This window comes from Rhinolophus sinicus, linkage group LG02 (genome assembly GCF_036562045.2).
Source record: "Rhinolophus sinicus isolate RSC01 linkage group LG02, ASM3656204v1, whole genome shotgun sequence".
In the NCBI taxonomy this organism is placed as follows: Eukaryota; Metazoa; Chordata; class Mammalia; order Chiroptera; family Rhinolophidae; genus Rhinolophus; species Rhinolophus sinicus.
The window spans coordinates 44,821,656-44,846,728 of NC_133752.1; the positions used below are offsets into that span (position 1 = coordinate 44,821,656).

Consider the following 25,073-nt stretch of genomic DNA (forward strand, 5'->3'; position numbering starts at 1 on the left):
AATTTATAAATTGGTGCACTTTCTTGGCACTACCTCTAGGAAGAGCAAATGAATGCTTAAATATTTTAAATATATTTAACTAAATTTTTGTAGTTTTCTTGTTTTTCATTACACACATACACACACACACACACACACACACACACACACACACTATTATTTAAGATTCCTTTCTTGCAGTGCTCCAAAAGTGGAGTTATTGTAAGACTCATAGATTTCATAATGATTTGTTAACATGATGAAAAACTAAATTAGCTCTTTTAAATCAAAATAGTATTTGTTGTGCCTTTTTGAAAGGTAAAAGTGATTGGAAGTTGCAAATGATATCTTCCCGACAAGGAATATTTAATATTGAATGTTATATATTATATTTTGACAGTGTTGATAGGTCAGGTTTTTCAGGAGGGTGGGCATGGCAGGAAAGGCCCGATCAAGAGATGAGACACATCAGCTAAGATGGGTACTCACCAGAAGTGGATCCAGCCACAAGCTACCAGGCAAAGGGGATGGGACAGCTGGTCATTGGTGGGGTATTCAGTTTGGTGGATTATTCTGAAAAGTCCAGCATGAGTTATAATAGCAAGACTCAGCCTGGAAGTGGGCAGTCTTCAGGGAGACCAGATCAAAAGAGAGAGAAAATAAGAGCAAAGGAGGGCTTTGGTTTCAGAGGAAGGAGACTAGATGATCCATAAAGAAACTCATATACAGAGATCAGACAAGCCTCCAGCTATTGGAGTGGAGACAAGGTGCATTATTTATAATAAAACAGGGGTAGAGGATAAAAATGGAAACCATACAGAGAGGCCACAGTGCACCAGTGGACAGTCCAGGATCTTTCTGTGGCTAGGGGAAGAGAGATGGAATGCAGGATAGGGGACCGGAGAGGTTTCAGTCATTACCTTGCTCCACTTTCACCTTATAGAATTTCAGTTTCTGTGATTGCAATTCTTTCCTTCCTTCCTTCCTTCCTTCCTTCCTTCCTTCCTTCCTTCCTTCCTTCCTTCTTTCTTTCTTCCTCTCTTCCCTTCCCTTCCTTTCCCTTCCCTTCCCTTCCCTTCCTTCCTTCCTTCCTTCCTTCCTTCCTTCCTTCCTTCCTTCCTTCCTTCCTTCCTTCCTTCCTTCCTTCCTTCCTTCCTTCGTTCCTTTCTTCCTTTCTTTCTTCCTTTCTTCCTTTCTTTCTATTAAATTTGTTGGGGTGAGATTGGTTAATACAACTACATAGGTTTCAAATATACAGTTCTATAATACATCATCTATATATTGTATTGTGTATTCACCACCTAAAGTCAAATCTCTTTCCATCACCATGTATTTGACTCCCTCTACCCTTTTCTACTCCCCCTCCCCCCCATTACCCTCTGGGAACAACTAAACTGTTGTCCATGTCTATGAGTGTTTGTTTGTTTGTTTGTTTATTGTGTCTGTTTGTCGCTTTCAGTTTTGTATCCCACATATGAGTGAAATCATACAATTCTCTATTTTTTTCTGTCTGATTTATTCTGGTTAGCATAATAATCTCAAGATCCATCCATGTTTTCACAAATGGCAGTATTTCATCTTCATCTTTTCTTATGGCTGAGTAATATTCCATTGTATATGTGTACCACATTTTCTCTATCCAATCTCTATCGAAGGACACTTTGGGTGTTTCCATGTCTTGGCCACCATGAATAATGCTGCAGTGAACATTGGAGTACATATATCTTTACTGAAAAATGTTTTCAGAATTTTGGGGGAGATATCCAGAAGAGGGATTGCTCGGTCATATTCAGTTCTCTTTTAATAGTCATGGCTGAACCACATTTTAGTCTACTGTACATGTTACTTGCCTACAATCTTTTCCGTTGCAAGGTAGGGCTGTTATAAATAGACATGCACTTATATATTCTCATTCTGGATTAATTATCTTTTGTAATAAAAACTAGGTCTTCTCTAATTTCAATACTTCCTTAACCTAACCTAACTCACAACAGAGCCATTTGTCCTTTTTTTAAAGGAAATAAATAGTAGTTACCAATCTACACCTGCCGCTGTCCTATGTAGCAAGTTTATTGCAGCTACAGTAGCTCAAACAGTAGGTGTCATTGTTCTCCAGATGCTCATTAGAGATTACCCTCCCCTTGTGTTGATTAAGGAAATGAAAGGGGAGGACAGGTTATGCCAAACCCTTAGTGAGATGGCCGCAAAATAAACATGAACCTGCAAACTTAAGGTGAAGAATATTCTTGGCTTAGAGGTCCATACCTTGGCCTCTTTCATAGTCTAGGCTGGAATCCCAGAAAAGGAGCCCCTACCTCAATTGCTTAAATTGGCATCAAAACAACTTTTGCTATAGGTGTTGTTCTGTGCCACATTCAGCCTGTTATTGTCTGAATTCTTTTATCTGGCATCCCGTCACATCTAATCGGGATCTGTTGTTAGTTCTTCTGTTTGAGTCTTCAGTGTCTCCAAGCCCGGGTTTTGATTTCTGTGGTTATTTCCCCTGGGACTAGGGTTCTTAATCACCACTTTCTATTACACCTCATCTCTGCCTGCTCCCACCTCACCTGCACGACCTTCATATTTCTTATGGCCAGGCTCAGATCCCGTCCTCATCCCATCCCGTCATACTTCAATCCTTGAATTCCTTCTTCCTAATAAATTACTGGTTTATACATATAGCCTGTATACCTACAACTTATCTTTCCTGTGCTTTATCAAAATCCTAAATATATGCTTCAAGGGCTACGTACCTGTAACTAGTCTTGTTCCTCGGGCTCTAACCATCTCACCTGGCCCCCAAATGGTACCTCCTTGCTTATCTAACACCTGTCTTCTAGCAACTGCATGGATCTTCCTCTGCTTTCCTTTTCTCATTTTGCGCTCCACTGAAACTTGACATTGACAGTCTATCAGTTGCAGGCCAAGTTTTAATACGGTGCAAATTGAAGCCAAATTGCTATTTTAGTAGATTTGGAATTACTTAGGGTAAGTTTCAGTGTTTCATATGTTTTCTAATTTTTCTGAATCAGGAACATCAAATAGATTTATTTCTAAATTAGCTGTTTGGCATGCTAACTCATTGTTTATGATTTTGTTAATTTTTTTATTCCTGGAACCTAGCAGTCATCAATTTTATGAAAGTATTTTAACTGTGGAATTTATGTTGAAGAAAAAAATGTACCGTTGGATAAACTCATATTAAAATATTGCCAGACATTTGATATGTGGGAAAATTCTTTATAGATTATTTTTAGATAGCTTTTTGGGGATTACTTTTCCAAACAACTTGTGTTAGAATTTGTACATTTATGATTTTTTGGGTCATAGTTTATTAAATTTTAATAGTTTATTTTTCTCCTTAAGCATACTGTATATTTTCTAAATTATCATTTTTGAAGTAAAAAAAAATCTCTCATTATTAGATAAGATAGTTTGGAGAAATATAACGTAACAGACATTATATTTGTTTATAAGCCTGTTTTGGGCTACTGACTAAGAAGTGGAACAAATAAGTGGGCTATTTATTTAATAATCAACTTAATTTTTTTTCCCAAGATGATAAAGTCAGCTAGATATTTGGGTGTCTTTAGACACAAATAACTATATATTTAAAATATTTGTTTTCCTTGTCCTTTTTGACTAGAGCAGTATTTCTAAACTAAGGAGGCATGTCACCTCTGCCTGTGGAGCTTTTCCTTTTCTTTTTTTTTTTGGTGATAAAATACAACAAATGTTGCTATTTTTATCATTTCAAATTATTTTTTAATTGTGATAAAATATGCATAATATAAAATTTACCATCTTAACCGTTTTAAGTGCATTTCCACTATTAATACACACGAGTCCAGTTTCTCCACATCCTTGTCAGCACTTGTTATTTTTTATTTTTTTAATAATAGCATCTTTATAGTATGAAGTATGTGGAGCTCTTTTAAGATGCCTGGGTCTCACTGGATAAGATTCTGTGTCTCCAGAGGGGCTGGATGTCCATATTTTCTAAAAACGCCATAGGACAGTCTTTTCAACAAATGGTGCTGGGAAAACTGGATATCCACATGCAAAAGGATGACGTTGGACCCTTACCTAATACTTTATATGAAAATTAACTCAGAATGTATCAAAAACCTCAATGTAAGAGTTAAAACTATAAAACTCTTAGAAGGAAACATTTGAGCAAAAGCTATGTGACATTGAATTTGGCAGTGATTTCTTAGATATGATACCATAGGCATGGGAAACAAAAGAGAAAATAGATAAATTGGACTTCATGAAATTTTTAAAATTCTGTGTATCAAAAAAAGACATTACCAACAGAGTAAACAGGCAACTTACAGAATGGGGCAAAATATTTGCAAATCATTTTGGGATTTGATAGGGATTAATACCTAGATTATATAGACAACTCCTAATATTCAACAACAACAAAAAAGTAGATTAAAAAATGGGCAAAGCATTTCAATAGACACTTCTCCAGAGATACACAAATGGCCAATAAACACATGAAAAATGCTCAACATCACTAATCATCAGGGAAATGCAAATCAAAATTATAATCAAATATCACATCACACCCATTATGATGGCTGCTGTCAATAAGACAGAAAATTGGTGTTGGCAAAGATGAAAAGAAATTGAAACACATGTGCATTACTGGTTGAAATGTAAAATAGTACAGCTAGTAGGTAAAATAGTATGGCAATTCCTCAAAAAATTAACAGAATTTCCATATATTCCAGCTATTCTACTTCTGGGTATATACTCAAAAGAATTGAAAGCAGGATGCCAAAGAGATATTTGTACACCCATCCTCATAGCAGCATTATTCACAATAGTCAAAAGATGGAAGCAACCTAAGTGTCCACCAGTGGATGAAGGGATAAGCAAAACGCAGAACATACGTACAATGGAATGTTAATCAGCCTTAAAAAAGGAAGGAACTTCTGACACATACACGACATGGCTGAGCCTTGAGGACTTTTATACTAAGTGAAATAAGTCAGTAACAAAAAAAAAAATACTATTTGATTCCACTTATATGGGTACCTAATGTAGTCAAATCTATAGCAACAGAAAATAGAACGGTGGTTGCCAGACTTAGGGGAGAGGGAGAATTGGGAGTTACTGTTTAATGGGTATAGAGTTCAATTTCACAAGATGAAAAGGGTTCCGGAGATGGGTGGTGGAGATAGTTGCTCAGCAATGTGAATACACTTAATACCATTGAATTGTACACTTAAAAATGGTTAAGGTGGTAAATTTTATATGTATTTTACCACAATAAAAAAAATGAGGGAAAGAAGTGTCATACGAAATTTTGATGCACACCCCTAGCTGAAAACCACTGAACCAGACCAACAGTATATTTTATTGCTAAAGAATAGTTATGAACTTCACTACTATTTATCATATAATATTTGGGGGATTCAATATTGAGTTCATGACATCTAAGAACCACTAGTCATATTTTTTGCATAGTAAGAGATAAGTATAAATTCTGGGTTTATTTCTATCAATAGTAATTAAAATATTAAGCATATGTTTAGGCCCTACTGAGAAAGATAAATTATATCATTTTTATATATATTTTTATGCTTCTCTTTATGTCTTCCTCAGCATAAAAAATCAAAGGGAAAAATTTACTTATAGAAAATGACACATTTGTAATCATTCTGTCTAGATCTCTTGCTGCTTTATTCTTCAGTCTCCCTGCCTCCCTATAGACTACTCTTTATAAGAACTTCACATTTTAATAAAATGCAAACATCTAGTTTAAACAAGTAGCAGACTAGCTTTGCCTAATATAACTACTCCCAGCTTCCCATTTAAATTCTAGTGATGAAATAAAAGGCAAAAGCTGGAGACAGCTTTATAACAATGATAAAAAAGAAAACCTTATATCAAAGGTCACGTCATCAATGGGATGACCTGAGAAACGTATTTTTGCCTTGCACACTTCATGTTCAACCATCTAAACAATACAGTGACCACAAGGAGAGAAGGAAGGGAAAAAAAACTGACTTGAATTCTTTCCAACGTCTATTGCACTGACCAGAAAAGCAAGTAACATCCCCCAACTGAGCAGAAACTTACTTTCTGTGTTGCATATTCTTTTTCACCTGTTCCCACCAGCTTCTTTCTTTCATTATTTAGAGACTAGAACTTTTCACATACAAAATGACAGAGAGGGAAGGGTATACCCCTGGCATGCTCAGTCACTTAAGAAAAGCATTTGAGAAAGGGATAAAGGCAGCAAGATGACTGGATTTAATGCCTTCAAGTGTACACCGCACAAAGACAAACTACAAATTTCCTTTTGCTTCTCCAGCTTAGTCATAAAATTGGACCAAACAAGTCCACCAAAGTATGCATTGTAGATTGTTCTAGAGCAAACTCATAGACTGGCTCTTAAAGCCTGAATCCAAGAGGAGGCATCTGCCCTCAGCCAAGGGACAATGAAATAAACTAAGACCAATCTGCCTATCCAGGCTTTTGGTAGTGGCTCTGCTTGGATTGATTATTACCCCTTAAGAACCATTAAACACAAAGATCTATTTGGGACCTGTGAAGAGAAATTAGAAACTAAAGGAAAGGATGCCACGAGGACTCAGTTACAAAACAGGTTTTAGAGAATTATCTTTTATATGATTCAGAGGAACCCTTGAGAAGTAGTATTGCTATGCTATTCTTTTCCAAAAATGCTCAAGGACATAACCAACCTCTTTGAAACATGAGTAGGAACCTGTAAGGGGAGAATAGATTTAGAATTAAAAGGCTAGAGACATAGAAGAATAGCTGAAATAAGGAGAGAAAAGGGAGCCTAGAAATAGCAGAGATTTTTAAAACTATATAGAGAACAGTAAAGAGCAGAAATTATTTAAAAAATTAATCAAGTACATGATGAGAGAGCAACTTGAGAAACTCTCCAAACTTAAGAGGTAAAGGATAAAGAAAAGACTATGGGAGAAATAATGCTAGATATTAGAAGTCAGAGATTACAAAGCTAACCAGAAAATTATTATAAGCAAGAAATGATACTAATAGAAATGGAAGTAGACATCAAAGTTAATGTATACCCAGCTAATTGAGAGGTGAATTAATTTTTTTTTTAATTAAGAAGTAGAAACCTGATTATAATCATTGGTGGAGGGGCAAAGACAGTAACAAAATTCTAAATTTCTTGCATGGAAAGTAGGGGAATAGAAGCAGGAGTCAAGAGTTTGGGGGGGTTGTTTTCGTTTTTTTTTGTTTTGTTTTGTTTTTGTTTTAATTAGAGATGTATGGGTATGAGAGGCAACCATCAGTAGAATTGTGCACACGACCCCTATATTCCAAATTTTCTCAGAATCTAAGAGCAAAGACAGAATTCAAAGAAAAGGGAATCTCCCAAATTAGAACACACAAAGCAAAAACTAGAACAAATATGTCAGCTATGACAATAATGTAAATGGATTAAATTCTTTGACAAAAGCTGAAAATACTTTAAAAAGTGACTACTTGAACTATATCTTGCTCAAAAGAGCCATACCTAAAACAAAATGGCACAGAAAGGTTATTAACAAAAATACAGAATTTATATCCGATAAATATAAATAACAAAAAAAGAGAGATGACAATCAGTACCAGAACAACTAGAGTTCAAGGCCAAATTTGTTAACCAGCATAAAGCTAGACTTACTTTATTAGGTAAAATCCTTACTAAAGACATAAAGGTTATAAATAAGTATGTGTAAAATAGCATAACATCAAATCATACAAATTTAAACTCTTTAGCAAGGATAAACAGGCAAACAATTTGAACTTATATAGAACTTATACATTCAACTATTGGGGTGCCAAAAATATGTATATACATGACTTGTATCCATCTTTTGTTATCGGTATATATTATTACAATTTAATACAGTTTTTTTCTTTCTTAAAATGTGTATACATGTTTTTGGCACCCTGTTTATATGTCTGTAACACAAAAAAAAATTACAAAATAAATAGCACTAAGAAAATAACCTGATGTACAGCCAAAGATTTATGTGAAAAGCAACACTATTTGAGGATAAGCGTTATGTCCTTATTAAAGACACACTCTAAAACTCTGAGATAGAATCAGAGCTTTGTAAATTTGAGTGAGATATTAAACCTCTCCGAACCTCAATTTCCTTATCTGTAGTTGAGTACAGTATATATAGTGAACTGTTCATTTCGTTTTGTAATTTCGCTTTATTAGGACCTTAGTCTAAAAACGAAGAGAACTCTGAATTTCTTTTCATACAAAACATGCTAAATATGTAAAATTGAAAACTGTTACAGCTTGAAAGAAGCTGTACAAAAGATGAGTATTTTGACATTTTGAGGGGCTCTATTAGAAAGTATGAACTTCAGAAAAGTATGACGATAAAAATTTCTCATACTGAGTCATATATATGTAGCATGTTTTCAATTTATGTTCCAGTATTATATACGTAGTGTATAATTTAAAACCAAAATATGAGGCTTTTTTTATCCAAACACCACCACCACAAAGGGGTGATGCAATTTTTGTCAAAGTCTAAATATCTGTAAATAGTCCATTGAGTTTCTGCATATGGTAATCAGAGCTAAAAGCTAAAGTAAAGTGAATAAATATTGAGGATTGAGTATATTTGTTTTAATGCATGACACTGTAAAGAATGAACTCAAATCATGAAAAAAGTTTAATTTAGAAATCCATTATACAATTACAAGGAAACGATGTTACAGTGATTTTATAATCTTGATGCTGCATATCAACTTTTAGTATTTAAAGATGATACTAAAAATAGTGTATTCTGTTAAATAGACAAATTATGAGTTTCATGCCATTTTAATGATTAGTTGCATGATCTTTATCCTTAGGTTTAGTTAAACAAACATCATATATTTGTCTTTTAAATCCTTACTCATTAAAAATTGAGTAAAAGTAAATATTATCTTTTAGAGAAAATGGATAATTCTGTTAGACCTGACAGTTCCTATTAAAACAATAATTTTTTTTACAGGTAGGATTTTACACACCACAGAAGAGAGAACATATAGAAAAAGAGAACACAAGCTTTTTCAAGATGTCTGGTTTTAGTAGATTTGAGCCGTCTTTCTTTTTATATGTAAATTTCTTTGTTTCAAATCAAGAGATCTAATTTTAAAGAATCGCTTGTCTACCAGCATCTGTGCATCTTATCACATGCAAATTTTATAGACTAATACTGCTGGGCATAATCAGCTTACAGAAATGTAGTTTGGGTTTTACTAATAAAGACTAAATATATTTAAATATGTCATAGGCTATATTTCAAAGTAGGCTTAAAATCTATTCTAAATGATCATACCAATAGAAAATTCAGTTGCATCAACACTTACAGTAGGCTTGGGTAATGAAATTGACCGTAATGCTTGAGTCTGCACATGAGCTTATTTCTTTCAGTTTTGAATACTTTATCAACATTAGGAAATGAACTCTTCCATATTCAAGTATTTATATTGCATATGTAGGAAATTTTCTTAGCAAATCAGTCAAGGATTCTGGGGGGAAGGGGGAGAATTTGTCATTCATCACTGCAGAGGATAAAAAACAAGCTACATGTAAATGAAGCAAATCTTTATCTTTCACTTTAGCTAATTTGCATATCATCTTTTTTGTCAGTGTCTTAGAATTACCTCCATGACCAATTACAGCAGTCCCTTTTTCAGATATTAACTATTCTTAGAAATCTTGGTATTGGTGAATTGTTAATCACGTCCCATGGGAATTATGGAGGTAGATGGATACCTGGCCAAAGCCAGTTTGGTATCTAATAAACCATGACTGACACTATATCATAAAACTAAATATGCAATTATAACCTTTTGTAATGATTTAAACTTTAGGGTAATAAACTTTAGAACTAAAAGAAAATGTCAGAGATCACTAGCCAAGCCTTTCATTTTCTGTGTGAAGAAACCAACCCAACGCAGCCAAGTTACCAGTCTATGATTTCAGCTAATTAGTTGCAGAGCCAAGACCAGAACTTCTCTTTTCTGATTCCCAGTGGAAAATGTTCTCTTCTCAGAATACTTTCTTTAGAGAAATTCTGTTAGAAAAATATGAAAATATGGACATGTTAAGTATACAGAAAATCCAAAGGACTATTAAAGAAACATAAAAATATAAATTTTTCTCAAATTTGAACTAAGATCAATATGTTAGCAAAAATGAACATGATTTAATTACTTGGTTTCATTATTCACTTATTTTGCATTCTGAGAAAGGCTCTTTAAATTGATACAGATGGTTCAGGTAATTTAAAGCTGTGAGGGAAATTTTATGTATTGCCTTTTGGTCACTCGGGTTAGCATAGGTTTTCCAAATCATACTTTCATTACTTAGAGTGTTTCAAAATAGCTATTATGATATCTAAGGAACTGAAGACTTAAAGAATTTTTGGTTACAGGGATTTAGAGCCTTGCTAATCAGTGTCTTTCACAAATCAATAGCAACAGAATCACTAGGAAATATGCTAGAAATGCAAAATGTCAGCTTGCCCTTCCCTGGACCTGGATCTCCTAAATCAGAATCTGTGAGTGGACAAGATCCCGGGTGGTTCTGATGCACATTTGATAGAGTTTGAGAACCATTTACTTAGGGAGTTAGTAATCTCAGAACCTGGTCCTGTTTGTTGTCATTTCCTGTCCTGTTTCTTATCTTTCTTTTTTGTTTTCATTCCCACCTGCAAAAAAGGAACATAAAAATATCAGTGTGCGCTTTAATAAACAAAAAGAAATTCAGATCAAAAGTGTATAAAAAGGAGGAAAAAACACGTCTTTTCACTCTGAGATGCTATGTGGGGACTAATTAACTAATTATACTTATGTGTTCTTTGCAATGTTTTTAGCATTTAGCAGATCTACATTTTTTTTCCTCTTCTAGTTACCCCCCTCCTCTCCCCCAGTCATTCACATTGGTCCTTGCTCCCAGACCAAGGTTGTACAACTGCATTGAGAAGTGGAGTACAGGAGTTAATTATACAGTGTTGAATTTACAGAGGGCGAGCCACAAAGCATCAAAAGCAGGGAGGGACTGACTGCCTGTTCCAGTTAAGGACAGAGCAGCAAAGGATTTACTGCTGGTTATATAACCTGGGAACCACAGTGAATAACAGCCATTGTGAGACAGAGGAGAAATGGTTGTGATTAAAAGCAAAGTAAAATACCCAAGTGTAGGTAGGCCTCCATATACAAAGATGACTGATGAGTTTTTCTTCTAGTGAGTGATTGACAGTCTAGTGTAGTGATTAAGAGCTTAGACTCTGAGCTAAAACTTTTTTTATTCAAATCCCAGCTCATTTACTTCTTGGCTTTCTGACTGTGGGCAAGTTACTTAACCTCTCACTTCTTTATCTGAAAATAGAGGAAATAAAACAATAGAACCTACCTTACTGGGTTACTGTAAGCAGTAGAGAAAATCTTTGTAAAAAATACCTAGCAGTGTCTGAAATGTAAGTACTCAGTAAATGTTAAGATATGTTTGGTCATTTGTTTGTTCATTCATTCATTCATTTATTAAGATTCTTCTCGTTTCTCTTGTGCACAGTAGCATTATTTTACGTGCTTTTTCAGGGATTTGGCTGTGACTTGTGGCCATGACCAAGAGCTGCAGCTTTAAGGGAAATTCTCTGGAACTAAAGAGTTAAATGTCTGTTGATAACCTCTGGAACAATGATTACTATGCTGGGTATGATGGGTGTGGTAGTGGTATGAAGTGTAATGGAAAAAAATGAGAAATATCATACAACCCCCTGAGGCACTTCACTTAGATTCTGAATTGCAAAAAATAAGGTATACACATACATGGAAGAAAAACTCAGCAGATAATTCCAAAGCAGCACATTCAGGTGTTAAAAATTATGCTATATGACTTAGGATGTTTAGAGTGATGGAAAGGCAGCCATCAATATTGGCGATTAACAGCTCTTATTTTCTTCTTATTTCCTTTGTACAAATGAGGAAGTAAAAAGGAGGGAACAGATCGGCCAGAGAAAACTGTAGTTTGACATGCACTAAAGATTTTTAAAATTTCTTTGTTCAAGCTACTTTCAAACCTTGATCTAGAAGCCAACTAAGCACTAGAGGGCAGAATGTGAGAATGTGTTGATATGGATATGGTTAAAATAACTGCCAGCCTCACCCCTCACTGTGGTTATATGAACAGAGAGTGTAGGCAAGAGGGCGAAGTTCTGAAGGGTGCTAATCAGTGTTCTGAAATTTCACCATTCCACTTAACTGTCTTGCGAGGGTCACTCAGGGCCTGGCCAATTCTTTCAGCCTTGGATCCCCTTTGAAAGTTTGGTTCATGGTCTCTGGTCCTCCGTCTAATCTGACTTTTCTTTCTCTTTGTTTCTTTCCCATAGTGCCCGTGTATCCCAAGTCAGCAATGTTTCAACAACTGGAGAGTAAGTTGCTTGAATTGGTTTTATTGCCCCTCCTTTCCCATTTATTAAACAGAAAGACAATTCTAACGTTGGATAGTATTGGAAGATTCATACAGTCAGCAGCCAGATGACTCTGAAAACTACCCAGAGGAGAGCACTAAGTAAGACATGTTCCTATTGGAGCTTCTGTGTCGGTATGTGACTAGAGACAGCTATGCCATTTAAAAATACGAGATTTTTAGTTATTTCAGTCTAAATAATGTCAGAGTAAATATGTGCAAAGCAATCTGTGTGCTTTGAAAGGTATCTTGCAATGGAGGATGCCGTTAAAGGTTAAGGAATTAACTGTGTCTACTTCTTCATTATTTTTAGTCACCCTACATTTATTTCCTGCCTGCAATATGCCAAATAGTGTTAATGTCAAATTAACCTTGGGCTTGGCCTTCAGAGACTTTACAGTCTAATAGGACACAGTGAAGAAAGCAAATTAGTGATTGCAGTAGGTCCTTTTTTCACAGGGCAGTGGCAGTGCTCTGTTAATTATGTCTGTCACATGCCTTTTTCCTAAGGCTATCAGTTGCACTTTGACTAAAATCTAATCTCCAGCTACCTGCCCTCTCCTACCTCTCCAACCACATTGCTCATTATGCTTCCACCACATGACCTGTTTCTGGAGTAGATCAAGTGTATGTATCTGCCTCAGAGCCCTTGCCCTGGCTGTTTCTCAGCCTAGCGATTCACTTTTTTATCATTCACCTCTTTGTTCAAATGTCATCTCATTTGAGAAGCCATCCCTGACTACCCATAGTCACTCTCCAACCCTGTACCCTATTTTTAGAAAATGTATCACTATCTACAGTGTCATGGTTTATTTGTTAACTATCTTTCCTCATAGTAATGTATATATTCTGTCACATTCATGGCTGTATTCCTAACACATAGAAAAGTGCCTGGCATATATCAGTCACTAGATAAATATTTGTAAATAGTTCCTTGTCCAAAGATTTTCCATTGCACTTAACTCCCTTCCTTCCTTGCTGGAACATGGATGGGCCTTTTTGGACCATCTCCCATCAGCAAGGATCAGGTGGAGGAGAAGGGGAAGATGTGATATGATAAGGAGGAAGAAAGGAGAATTAGAAAAGGCACTAATTGGTATGAATTTGGATCTGACAGGATGAATTGGGATTTTTTTTTTTCCTTTTGTCTTAGGTGAGAAAGTAATCAAAGGGCAGGATTGACCTCTCTTGCTTTTATGAATTTTAAAGAGATTACAAGATTGTATCAAAACTGACATGTTCTTTCCTGTTTTTTTCCTGATAACTTGCACTTCTTATATGTCTTGTATAGATTGGAAAAGGTGTGGGGTTAGTGTATGTATGTATGTATGTGTGTGTGTGTGTGTGTGTGTGTGTGTGTGTGAAATGTACTCACCTTCCTGTACCATTCTTAGTTAATCTGGAGTCATTGGGATGTAGAATTCTAAATATAAAAGTTCTAATGCCCAAGTTAGACTATACTTACTTATTGTCTTAAAATAATTTTATTGAAATTACGATGAGTCTGTTATAAAACTATATTTGGAAAAATCTAAAGTTCTTGAGTTTTTCAAAATCCATTTTATTTAAGTGAATGTATTTTAAATCTGAACATTTAAAAACTATATTTGTAGTTTTTTTTTAATTTTAACAGCTTTATTGAGATACAACTGATACACAAAAACTATACATATTTAATATGTATAATTTGATGGGTTTGAATGTGATTCTTTTTTCAACTGAAGAAAAACATGTTTTGAGAAGTTTAAATTTAGAATTTTTCATGCCAGCTTATTTAGAATTAAATAGTTTGGTGATGAAAGGGGGTTTAGACACATTGAAAGATCATGTAGCCTTAAAAATGATATCTTATCATGTGCTGTGGGGACAGAGCCAGGAGAGCAGTTTCCAGACTCTCGGCCTCATGTGGAAAGGTGCTCACTTGGTTAGTAAATGGCCATCAACTGTGATTGGATGGCCATCAGATGTGGCTAGTTGGCCGTCAGCTGTAACCAGTGAGCCATTGGCCACTAATATAACTGCTGTGGCTACGCTAGCAACAAATGGGGGCTAGCAAGAAGATGGTGGCTGAGCTAGCAAGAGCAGATTGCAGTTAGCACGGCGGATTGCAGATAACAAGTGAGGTTGGTTGGCAGAGAGAAGTGTACGGCAGGTTGCGGATAGTGTGGCTCCTGCTTCCTCTGTCTCCAACCCAGCCGCCAGCGAGACTATAGTGGTATGACTCCTCTGTCTGTGGCTCCACGGGTGTTCCTTTTTGGCCTCACTATGTCCTGCATTCTTATGTGGGGAGCGGGAGCTGAGACCCCGAATGCCACCCCGCGTGACATCTGCTCTTTTCAGTCCCTGTACTTTCCTGTTTTTCTCAGGTTGAACAAAATAAATCTATTCTTCCGTATTCAGTAATATATATTGGGATATTTATATGAATACAGCTTTAAATATATGCATCACTCTTTAATTGAATAGAGGTTTGGAAAGATTTTGCTGTTCTGTTATACGTAGTAATTGTTCTGGTGAGGTGTTCTTTATTTAATAGCATTACTCCCTCTATAATTTTATCTTGAAGGGATTCTAGATAGATAATAGGTATTACAAAATTATTTGTGCCAGTGTGCTTTGTAAATCATACTGTCTTCCTCTGCAGAACTCGTATGATATCTGAAAGAAACTCACCTTTGTAAGAATGGGTCTATTATTCTTCTATGAGGAAAAAAATCTTTCCTCAGTCTGCCTCATATTAAATGAATGACCCTTATTTCCTGAATGCCTCCTATAACTTGCTAGACTTGTGGTGAGCATTTCTGTATTCCTGGACTCACAAAAATGAGAGACACAGTTATCAAGTTGGTGGGATTTATTCAGTTTAGTTGTTTTTCATGCACAGTACAAATATTTTTGAGATGAATGCTTCGTACACTGTCTTTGTTCATGAAGTTGTGGATCTTTCATTGGAAATACCCGTATTTCCAAATTTATGGGTACATATTGTTAAAGGCAATCATTGACAAACTTGATGACTTGATTTATTTTGTATTTTTTTAATCAGACTCTTAGAAAGGACCATTCGCTCTGCTGTAGAACAGCATCTTTTTGATGTTAATAGCTCTGGAGGCCAAAGTTCAGAGGACTCCGAATCTGGAAGTTCGTCAGCATCTTCTACCACATCGGCCAGACAGCGCCGGCGCCAAGCAAAGGAGCAGGATGACATTCGGTGTGGCAGAGACATGTGAGTTGGTATTGGTACTTCTTGTTTGTGTTTTCTCTTTTAAAAATATACCCCTGAATTAGTCACTGTGTCATAGTCACGCCCACTTCAGTATTTAGGTTAAAACTTTAAAAGTTTTCATTTGGAGATTCATGGGTGATTGAATAAATATTTCTCTGCCATCTAAATGTTTGCTATGTTGTAGGAAGCCACTTCTGATTTAATACATTTCAAGATTTCCTTGTGAATATTTTATTTCAAGGGATACTGAAATGGTTGGAGGAATAAATTGCTGTATGCCTGTTTTTAACTTGTTCGACAACATTCAATTGCTGTTAGACTAGCTTAAGGACTAGCCAATTTTTCTACTGTGTTGACTGTTTAAATACTATACTATCACTATAGTACTCTGACATTTGATTATTTTTAATATAAGATAGGTTGAGCTAAAGTCTAATCAAAAGTGGAAATGCTTGAGATTTTTATGATTATAATGACTAATTTTGAGGCATTCCCACAGCATAAATTTCAAGAATAGTATTACAAGGAACTTTATTCTCCATTAAAAGATTTGATAAAATACAGATAAACAGTTGCCATTCATATTATTCAATAATCATGATTTAAATTGTCAAGGTGAATGCATTTATATATAATAGACTATATTTATATATTTTTCCTAAAAGTTTTAATGTATTTATGTACTTTAGTACTTAGCCTCTATAAAGTTGTTGCTTTGAACTCATTAAATATCAGACACTAAGCCAGATGGGGACTACCATCATTCTTTTTCATCTGGACTCATATAATCTGCACATCAAAATCTTTGTTAAAAAAAAATAAAGCTTATTTTTGCTTAAAGAAAAACACAAGGTAAATAATATAAATAAATCCCATGCTGCCCATCATTGAGATGTTTAAGGGCTATGTCATAAATGTAATTTTAGAAGTAAAACAATGTCAGTAGTATAACCCACTGACTTTTTAAGTAACATAAGCAGCACTTTTTTTCTGGTTTTGATAAATAATTGACATATATCACTGTATAAGGTTAAGGCATGAAACATGATAGTTTTACTTATATATATTATAAAATAGTTACCAAAGTAGGTTCAGCTAACTACTTTTTTAAAAAACATTTGTCTTGGAGCTGGTGGATAAAAGGGGGTGCTGTAATATTTCCTTTAGAAAATAGAAAAAAATTATGATACAGAAGATACTTACATTTAAAATCAGCTACTGACTAAGCTTTATAGGAAGTGTTTGGAGTATAATTAGTTTGTGTATGGCTTATATTGTGTTATACAGCAAGTACAAATTATTCATTTAACATTCTTATCCTCTACCTCATATTTTGCCAAATAGTATGCAGCAACACTTTGCATTTTTTAAATATCTTTAGTGTGTCACTACATTATGCTTTTCTTTCTCTTTGTTTGGATAGAGAGATAGCAAGCAGAGGTTGGAAGTGGTAGTAAGCCTAATAGAACAGAGATGGGTGATGGTCGTGGTGATGGTGGATGTGTAGCTGCAGATAGGAGAGGAATGCAGTGGGGTAAGGTCAGAAATGAACAGGAGCTAGAAAGGGAGAGAAACATGAAACAGGGTAACCTCTACTGCAGATTTTGAATATAGGTTCCCAACTCCAGGCATGTTTCTACTATAGGTTATCTTGATTATATTTTACTGTCAATATCGGAAACAAAAGGGGATGGAGAATAATAGAGACTGACTAAACACCTATGAAACTTTAGCTTTTCCTTTAATCTTTCATCTCTGGTATTCCCTTCACCACTCATTCTGGTCACTTGTGGTCAAACCATAGCTGTGCATTAAGTGAGAGAATCTTAGGGTGCAAACTATATATAGCTGAGTAACTTAACAGTCTCACCGTAGTCGTTCTTCTTAGTATGTGGTCTGGACATTCAGAATTCTCCTCCATGTCCTCCCAAGCCCCTTCCTAAGCTGTCACTGGATCACTGTCATGTCTTGATAGTCCTTCAACTCCCAGCTCATACTGAACCGCATCTCTGAGCTCTCCAGGTCTTTGGAAAAGTGAGACTTTCATCTCTCAGGGCCCCAGACCTACTACTTTTTCCCACATAAAGGTCCTCTCCCATATGTCCCCAGGAGATATACTCACATGGCATCTGTTGTGAGAAGGTTGAGAATCGTTATTATATAGCCTATAGTAAGTATGTTTTTCTCAGTATACGCTTATATGTAACTGATTCATTTATCTAAGATTTTCATTAGGCTTTCTTTAAAAAGGAATGATTAAGCTAGACTTTACTGTATTCTGTTCAAAACTATTAATATTAGCTCTAGAAAATGGTTAAAAAATGTTTTGAAGAATAGAAATTCATTGAAATACATAATCCATCTATTTTGCCTCTAACAATTTAAAGATGCAACCATATAAAAAGAAATCCTTGAATCCAATGGTAACCATATTTCACAATGAGATTAAGGAGTCAATAAATTCTGTACTAAAATAATCATAGCAGATTTTTGAAATAAGCAGTTGAGAAGTTTGGCTAATATGATACTTCATTGTAGTGCATACAATTTCTTATTTGTCTAAATTCATAAGGAAACATCAATCTTCTATTATTTGCCACAAGAAAAATGTAAAAAGTTAAGCAACATATTTATTATGTGAAAGTGTTCAGTTTAATTCATTAATTAAAAAATTTACCATCTGCTGTGTACATGGAAATATTGTTGCATCTTGGGGAGGAGTGTATGGAAGTTCATTATGATAGCCTATTTTTCTATATGTTGAAAATTTCATAATAAATATTTTTTTAAAAGCGAAATGTTTAAGTAAAAATGATTTCAATCTTCCAAAACACAGTGAACTGGAAAAACTTATTTTGTTACGTAAATATTACATTAAATTCCTACCGCAACGTGAAAAGAAAAGCATGCTGTGTCAGGGGAATAATAAATGGTTCAGTATTGTTAAAACATTAAGTGTGTGTGTAGGGGTGAGAAGGAAACTGAAAAAATTTAAAAAAACACTACAAATAAGATTTAGATAGTGAAAGCGAGAGGCCGTAGAGATCTAAGTTTAGCTCAAAGGTCAGTGATATCAAGTATAATTGAAAATTGTCAGAATGTTGCCGGAAGGACTTGCGTACCACTGCTCCTCACCGTCCTATAGGTGCTGTCGCTGAGAGGCACTGACTCTCACAACAGCGAAGACTTTCCGTTGGGGAGAACAGGATTTCCACATGAGCTCAACTGCTCAATCAGATTTTCATATATTTATTTGCATTGGATTTATTCCAGCCATTCATTCACTATTCAAAAAGATTATAAAATAAACTTTGCCTTTTAATTTCTAAAAATAATTTTTAGTTTTTGTATTGGTCTGCTTAGAGTACCACCGACTGGGGGGGCTTAACCAACAGAAATTTATTTTCTCACAGTTCTGAGAGACTGGAAGTCCAAGATCAAGGTGCTGACAGGAGTGTTTTTTGATGAGATGTCTCTCTTTTACTTGCAAACAGTGCCTTTTCACTGTGACCTCACATGGCCTTTCCTCTGTGTGCGTGCTCTCCTGATGTTCCTTCCTCTTCTTATAAGGACACCTGTTCTATTGGATTAAGCCCCCACCTTTGTGACCTCATGTAACCTTAATTACCTCCTTAAAAGCCCTACCTCCAAACACTGTCACACTGGGGATTAGGGCTTCAGCATATGAATCAGGGGGAGAACAATTTAGTCCATAACAGTTTTCAAAATAAAAAGCCCTCCATTAAAAAATAATGATTGGATGTATACCCCAGGAGTTAGGGAAAATATGAAGAGTGACAAGAAGACAGAATTTGAGTAGTAAAACAATGTTGAATTTCAGACCGAACTCATCCAGCCATCCACAGAAGGCACTGCTATCAGTGCATGGAGGGGAGAGATTTAAGAGTGTTTACATGAGAATATATGCTGTATGATGGCATGTTAATTGCCATCAGATTTTCCTCATGTCTTCAATTATTTTATATTAGGATTTTTCTTATAAATGTTGCACATTTTAATATAATTTTACTAAATCTACATATTTTTACATTAAAAGTTGTATAACATAAGAATAAATTAAATATGGAGTATTAAAAATTACCAAAGATAGTATAACTTTAAAAATGTTATGATAACATTAATTCATAATTTTGTTCCAGTATAGCCCATCTAAGACAGGATATGAATTTAGATTGCAGAATAAATATTTAATGTTATCTTTCACTTTTGGATATGGTTGAATGGATAGTGAAATATGGTCATCTATTTTTAATCTTTAGAGCTCATTTATTTCAAGATACAGCTTTAGATATTTAGGGGAGGCGACTTTAGGGTCATACTACATAGAAGAGTAAAATCTCATTCACTCGTACCTTACCAAGCCATGGTGCTACACTAATGTTTTATTTTGTTCTGTGATGTAGTAAAAGACAAACGTTTTGCAATGTAATTTAATTTTGTGAAATCCTCTTAAAATGGAATGTTTAAAATCTTAAATAAAACTGTTTCAAGAAAATTAAATGAATTAAATTATGATATTCATATCTACTTCTAAAACTAAGTCATGAAGGACCTCCAGTTATAAGCTTACATCATGGAACTTCTTATACTGGGAAGTAACAAATCCATATTTCAGTTAAAATGGTTTGTATTCCATAGTTTTTATTATGCTATTTCTATCAAGATTATCTAATGCAGTCAGATTTAGACGTTAATGCATTTCCACTATGATAAAATGTCTTTTTCATTTGGAAAAATTACTATGTCTTATTCTAGAGAAAATGACATCATATTTCCTTTTCAGATTTTTCTCCATATGTTGTATTAATTTATAAAATTTATTTGTTTAATAAATAAATGTGTGTGTGTGTAATATTTGACTAATGAGAAATGATTTTGTTAGCCTGCACTAGTCTCACTGTTTGAATACAAATTATTTCTGGTACAAATACAAAAGCTGTTCATTGATAGAAACACAGCCCTTGCCAATTTGCCTCTAGGAATAATTTCTCCTTTAATGTGTTTATTTGTCACCAAGAGGTCTTAGGAGTGGCATTCTGCTCAGAATTTGATCAAAGTTGCAAACTGAAATTTCTAGGCACTCTTCTGACATCCTATGTGATGCAGTGGCAGTGTCATTAAAATGTCCCTTTTACCTTTTAAAATAAAATTAAGCTTTTCTTTTTTTTTTCAATTCAAGGGGACTTATCAACAAAGAAAATATTCCTTCTGGGTTCACCACCCTTGATGATTGTATTTTGAATGCTCAGGAAGTAGAAAAATTACATGACAATACTTCGGATTATATTGGAGAAAGGGGCAAACCTAAACGTCAGAAATCCAGTTCCAAACTTTCTGAGCTCCGTGAAAATCAAGATGATCTTGTGGTAAGTGAATCTTTTTATAAAATTTTTACTTGTAGCCAGTTAGGAAATATCACATCTCTTTTCCTTGCTTTGTAAAAAATAAAAATAATTTCAATCTTGAGTTTCACAGAATTATAAAATATGAGTTCTCTAAGAGGCCTTAGAACTACTAAATATACACACTTCTATTTCTTTTTAATAAATATAAAAATCAAGGCTGAGAAAGATGACATTCTGCCTAAGGAGCCAGAGACGACAGTACACACCTTGATTTCCATACTATTCAAATTGGTCTGATTTTGGTCTCATTCTTTTTAAGCATTTAAAAATTTTATTTTTGGAACAAAATTGTCAGTAATTTGCCTTTTCCCTTGTTTTCTCTCATTCTGTTTCTTCTTATCTCTATGAATATGTACAAAACAATTTTTAATGAAGTAACTTAAAGCAAAGTGAAAGAAAAATACAAAGCGAAAGAGATTCAACTATCTTTGTGTTCAGAAATCTCTTTGTGTTCAGAATTTTATTTTCAAATCTATTTCTACCAAGTATTTTCTTCCAAATTAATCAGAAACACAAAAACATTAATCTCCTACACAGTTACCTCAGATCTGAACCCTGGATCATTAATATGATATATAAGCTGTTACAAGTGGTTTCTGTCACTAATTAAATATTTGTTTGTTTTAACTCTTAATATACATCATCCTTTTTTATGTATGCTTCGGTTTCTCTGAAAAATGAGAACCAAAGTCTGTCTTCTAATTCTCTTTAGTTTTAAAAAATTTAACCAAGAATTTAAAAAGCCAAAGATAGATTTTATGACATAACATAGAATCCCTAATAAAAATAGGTAATGTACATCCTTATTGTGTGTAAATCCTCTGATCTACTTTATCGCTGACCAGTTTTTAGCTCCATGCTGGGTACATACATTTAGCTCCATATATGTAGCAGAACTTAAAGGTAACCTATTTTTTCGTTGTTAATTTCTACACGTGCTCACCCAAGATTCCCTATTTTGCCCTAAAAATATATATAAATGCAAATCTGGGGAACACATGTTTATTTTATTCCTCTAAATGTTTTGATACTCTGTTTTCAGTGAACTGATCAGCTTGAACTGACAGAGCAGTCATTTACCTCAGACCCATGTCTGACACAGTTCTCCAAATAAAGAATGTAAGCTTTACTTAATGTTAGCTTAATTCTTATTTTGGGGAAAAGTAAATTTTAAAAAAAAAATCATACTCAACTTCATTAGCTCTTTAGCCATGATTTGCTTATCTGCCAAAGAGAATTACAGTGACTAAAAATCTGACACTTGGCTTCTTTGAAAATAATGTACTTCTCTGTTTGACTCCCTTTTGACTAAACTGAACCCATCAGTAATTTTTTCCACCAAGAATAGTGTCTTGGATTAGCTAGGTGGTAATAGCTAATAAAAGTGGAAAAGTACATTTATTCCTAAGAATACAAGGTCCGAGAGTTAAATTCACAATCTCCTAGAAGAGTGCTACATACCTCATTGCGGTCACCTTCAAAGTACTCCCCTTGGGAGGCTATGTACTAACGCCCGCGCCTACTACTCCCTTCAAAACATTTTTGGGACTCTTTTTCTGGAATGGCCATTAGAGCTGTCGTCGTATTACCCTTGATGTCCTGAATCTCATCAAAATGTCTTCCTTTCAATATTTCCTTTATCTTCAGGTAAAGAAAGAAGTCACTGGGGGCCAGATCAGGTGAGTAGAGGGGGTGTTCCAATATAGTTATTTGTTTACTGGCTAAAAACTCCCTCACAGACAGTGCCCTGTGAGCTGGTACATTGTCGTGATGCAAGAGCCATGCATTGTTGGCGAAAAGTTCAGGTCGTCTAACTTTTTCACGCAGCCTTTTCGGCACTTCCAAATAGTAAACTTGGTTACCCGTTTGTCCAGTTGATACAAATTCATAATGAATAACCCTTCTGATATCAAAAAAGGTAAGCAACATTGTTGTAATAAGTTCGTGAACTTAATTGTCAGACCTCATGTGTTTAATTCATAGAACTAGGAACATAGTCTTTATTTAAAAACATTTGAATGGGGAAGCTTAATTTCATTTTGATCTATTTTATGTGAAAGGATTTTCCCCCACCTTAGTTGCCAGTTCCGCATTCCAGGATTGTGCATGTCACATGTTAATAATATAAGTGAGTTAAGTGGACCATGTCTTTTTTGCAATGAATAATTTAAGACCCTACCAACACAATTTAGACCAAAGAAAAACTTCACTAAAGTGAGGGTGTTCTCTCAGATCTTTTCTAACTCTTATTCCATGATTTTTAAATCTAATCTTCATAGGTAACCATGAATCAAAGAGCCAGGAACATAACATTGACTAATATTTAGACGACATCCTAAAAGTTAAGTTGTGCATTTTAACTTCCCACTTATTTTTAACCTTATAATGTTGCTTTCCCCAGTTTACTTTCCCCACCTCTCCTTCAAAACCTTTTTCTATTCCATTTCAAGTTCTTTGCACCCTGATTAAACATTTGTTCCTATAGCTGGAAAAAAGAACTACGCATAATTATATGCCTTCTGTAGGGCAGGAAATATTTCAGATCTTGGAGATACAGCAGTCAGAAAAACAGGCAAAAATCATTGCCCTTGTGGAGCTTACATTCTAGTAGAGGAAACTGACAATAATAAAGAAAAATCAGTGAAATATAGGATATATTAGATAGTGATAACTATTAGAAAAAAAAATAAAGCAGGAAATGAGAACAGGAATTGTGAGGGGACAGGGGATGCAATTTTAAATATAATGGCCAGAGAAGACCTCCCAAGAATTTGTCATTTGAGTGTAAAGACCTAAAGGAAGTAAGGAAACAAGCTATACTATAATAGCAGGTACAAAGGCCTTGGCAATAATTTATCTGGAATTCTCAGGAAACCATAAAGCTATCACTGTGGCTGGAATAGAGTGAGCAAAGTGAAAGAAGTAACCTGAGAAGGGGCAGATTAAGTAGAGTCTCATAGATCATTATAAGGACTCTGCCTTTACTCTGGGTGAGATAAGGATCCATTGGTGGGTCTCAGTGGAATGGTGACCTAACTTAATGAAATTTGGTTTGACTACTATGTTGAGTAATCGGGCAAGGGTAGAAACAGGGAAACTAGTTAGGAAGCTATTGCAGTGATAAGCGACAGCACATATTGCCCTGCAGGCTGTAGAGTTGTTACGGTGTGAAAGGTCCTGCTTCTCGCAGCAGAAAAGCCAAAACTTGAAAGGTGAGGTTGGTGGAAAGAAAAGCAGGTTTTATTCCAAAATGCCAGCATTAAGGGAAGACAGTGGATTCTCTGTCCTTGTCCAGAAAGACTGCCTTTCTGTTCTTCATAAAACCTTAAGTAGCCAAAAGGTTTTATAGACATGCAAGGAGGGGCAGAGCAAAGGAAGGAGAATTTGGCCAGGCAACTTCAGGAAAAAGCACTTCCTAGAGGCTGGTCTTCCCCAGGGTCAGGAGTGAATCCCATACAGATGGAAAAAAACCCTCCCCAGTTACCGGGCCAGCTGTGCACACTGGTCCGAAGTAAACAGAACCATTGGAACTGGTATTCATAGTAAATATACAGTAAACAGAGTCATCAAGTTTTGGTGGGAGGACAGGGAAGCAAAGAAAAGAAAAAAATAAACTTTCAAAAAGTCCCCAGCCAAACCACTATCAAATCGAATTACATCAGAGGTTGACATTTCAAAAATAGAAGATACAGGGTCATCGTTACATAACTAATGCACTACTACGGGGGCACTGTTCACATCAATTAAAATGTGAATTGTTCCTCCTGGAGTAGTATTTTGCAGAAGTATGAGGTAGCATATGGGTTCTGGAGACATTTTGAAAGTAGTATTGAACGGATTTCCTGACATTACCTGTGGTTTGAAAACAATAGAGGAGTAAAAGGTGACTCCATGGTTTTTGGCTTGAGCACCCAGAGATTTGTGTTGCCAGTTCACTGAGATGGAAGAAAGAATGAAGTTTTAG

At 35.0% G+C, this 25,073-nt stretch overlaps 1 protein-coding gene across 8 annotated transcripts in view; it reads left to right on the top strand.

The window, feature by feature from the left end:
* Nucleotides 1-25,073, top strand: part of FAM13A (family with sequence similarity 13 member A) — a 284,430-nt gene that overhangs the window by 207,301 nt on the left and 52,056 nt on the right. For 7 of the 8 annotated variants that reach the window (XM_019741111.2, XM_074323597.1, XM_019741109.2 and 4 more), the window contains 3 exons: nt 12,378-12,419; nt 15,504-15,683; nt 20,884-21,070. In XM_019741111.2, coding sequence (XP_019596670.2) covers nt 12,378-12,419; nt 15,504-15,683; nt 20,884-21,070 — 409 coding nt within the window. Of the gene's footprint in view, nt 1-12,377; nt 12,593-15,503; nt 15,684-20,883; nt 21,071-25,073 lie in introns of all 8 variants that reach the window. The other variant, XM_019741114.2, reaches the window with a different exon arrangement.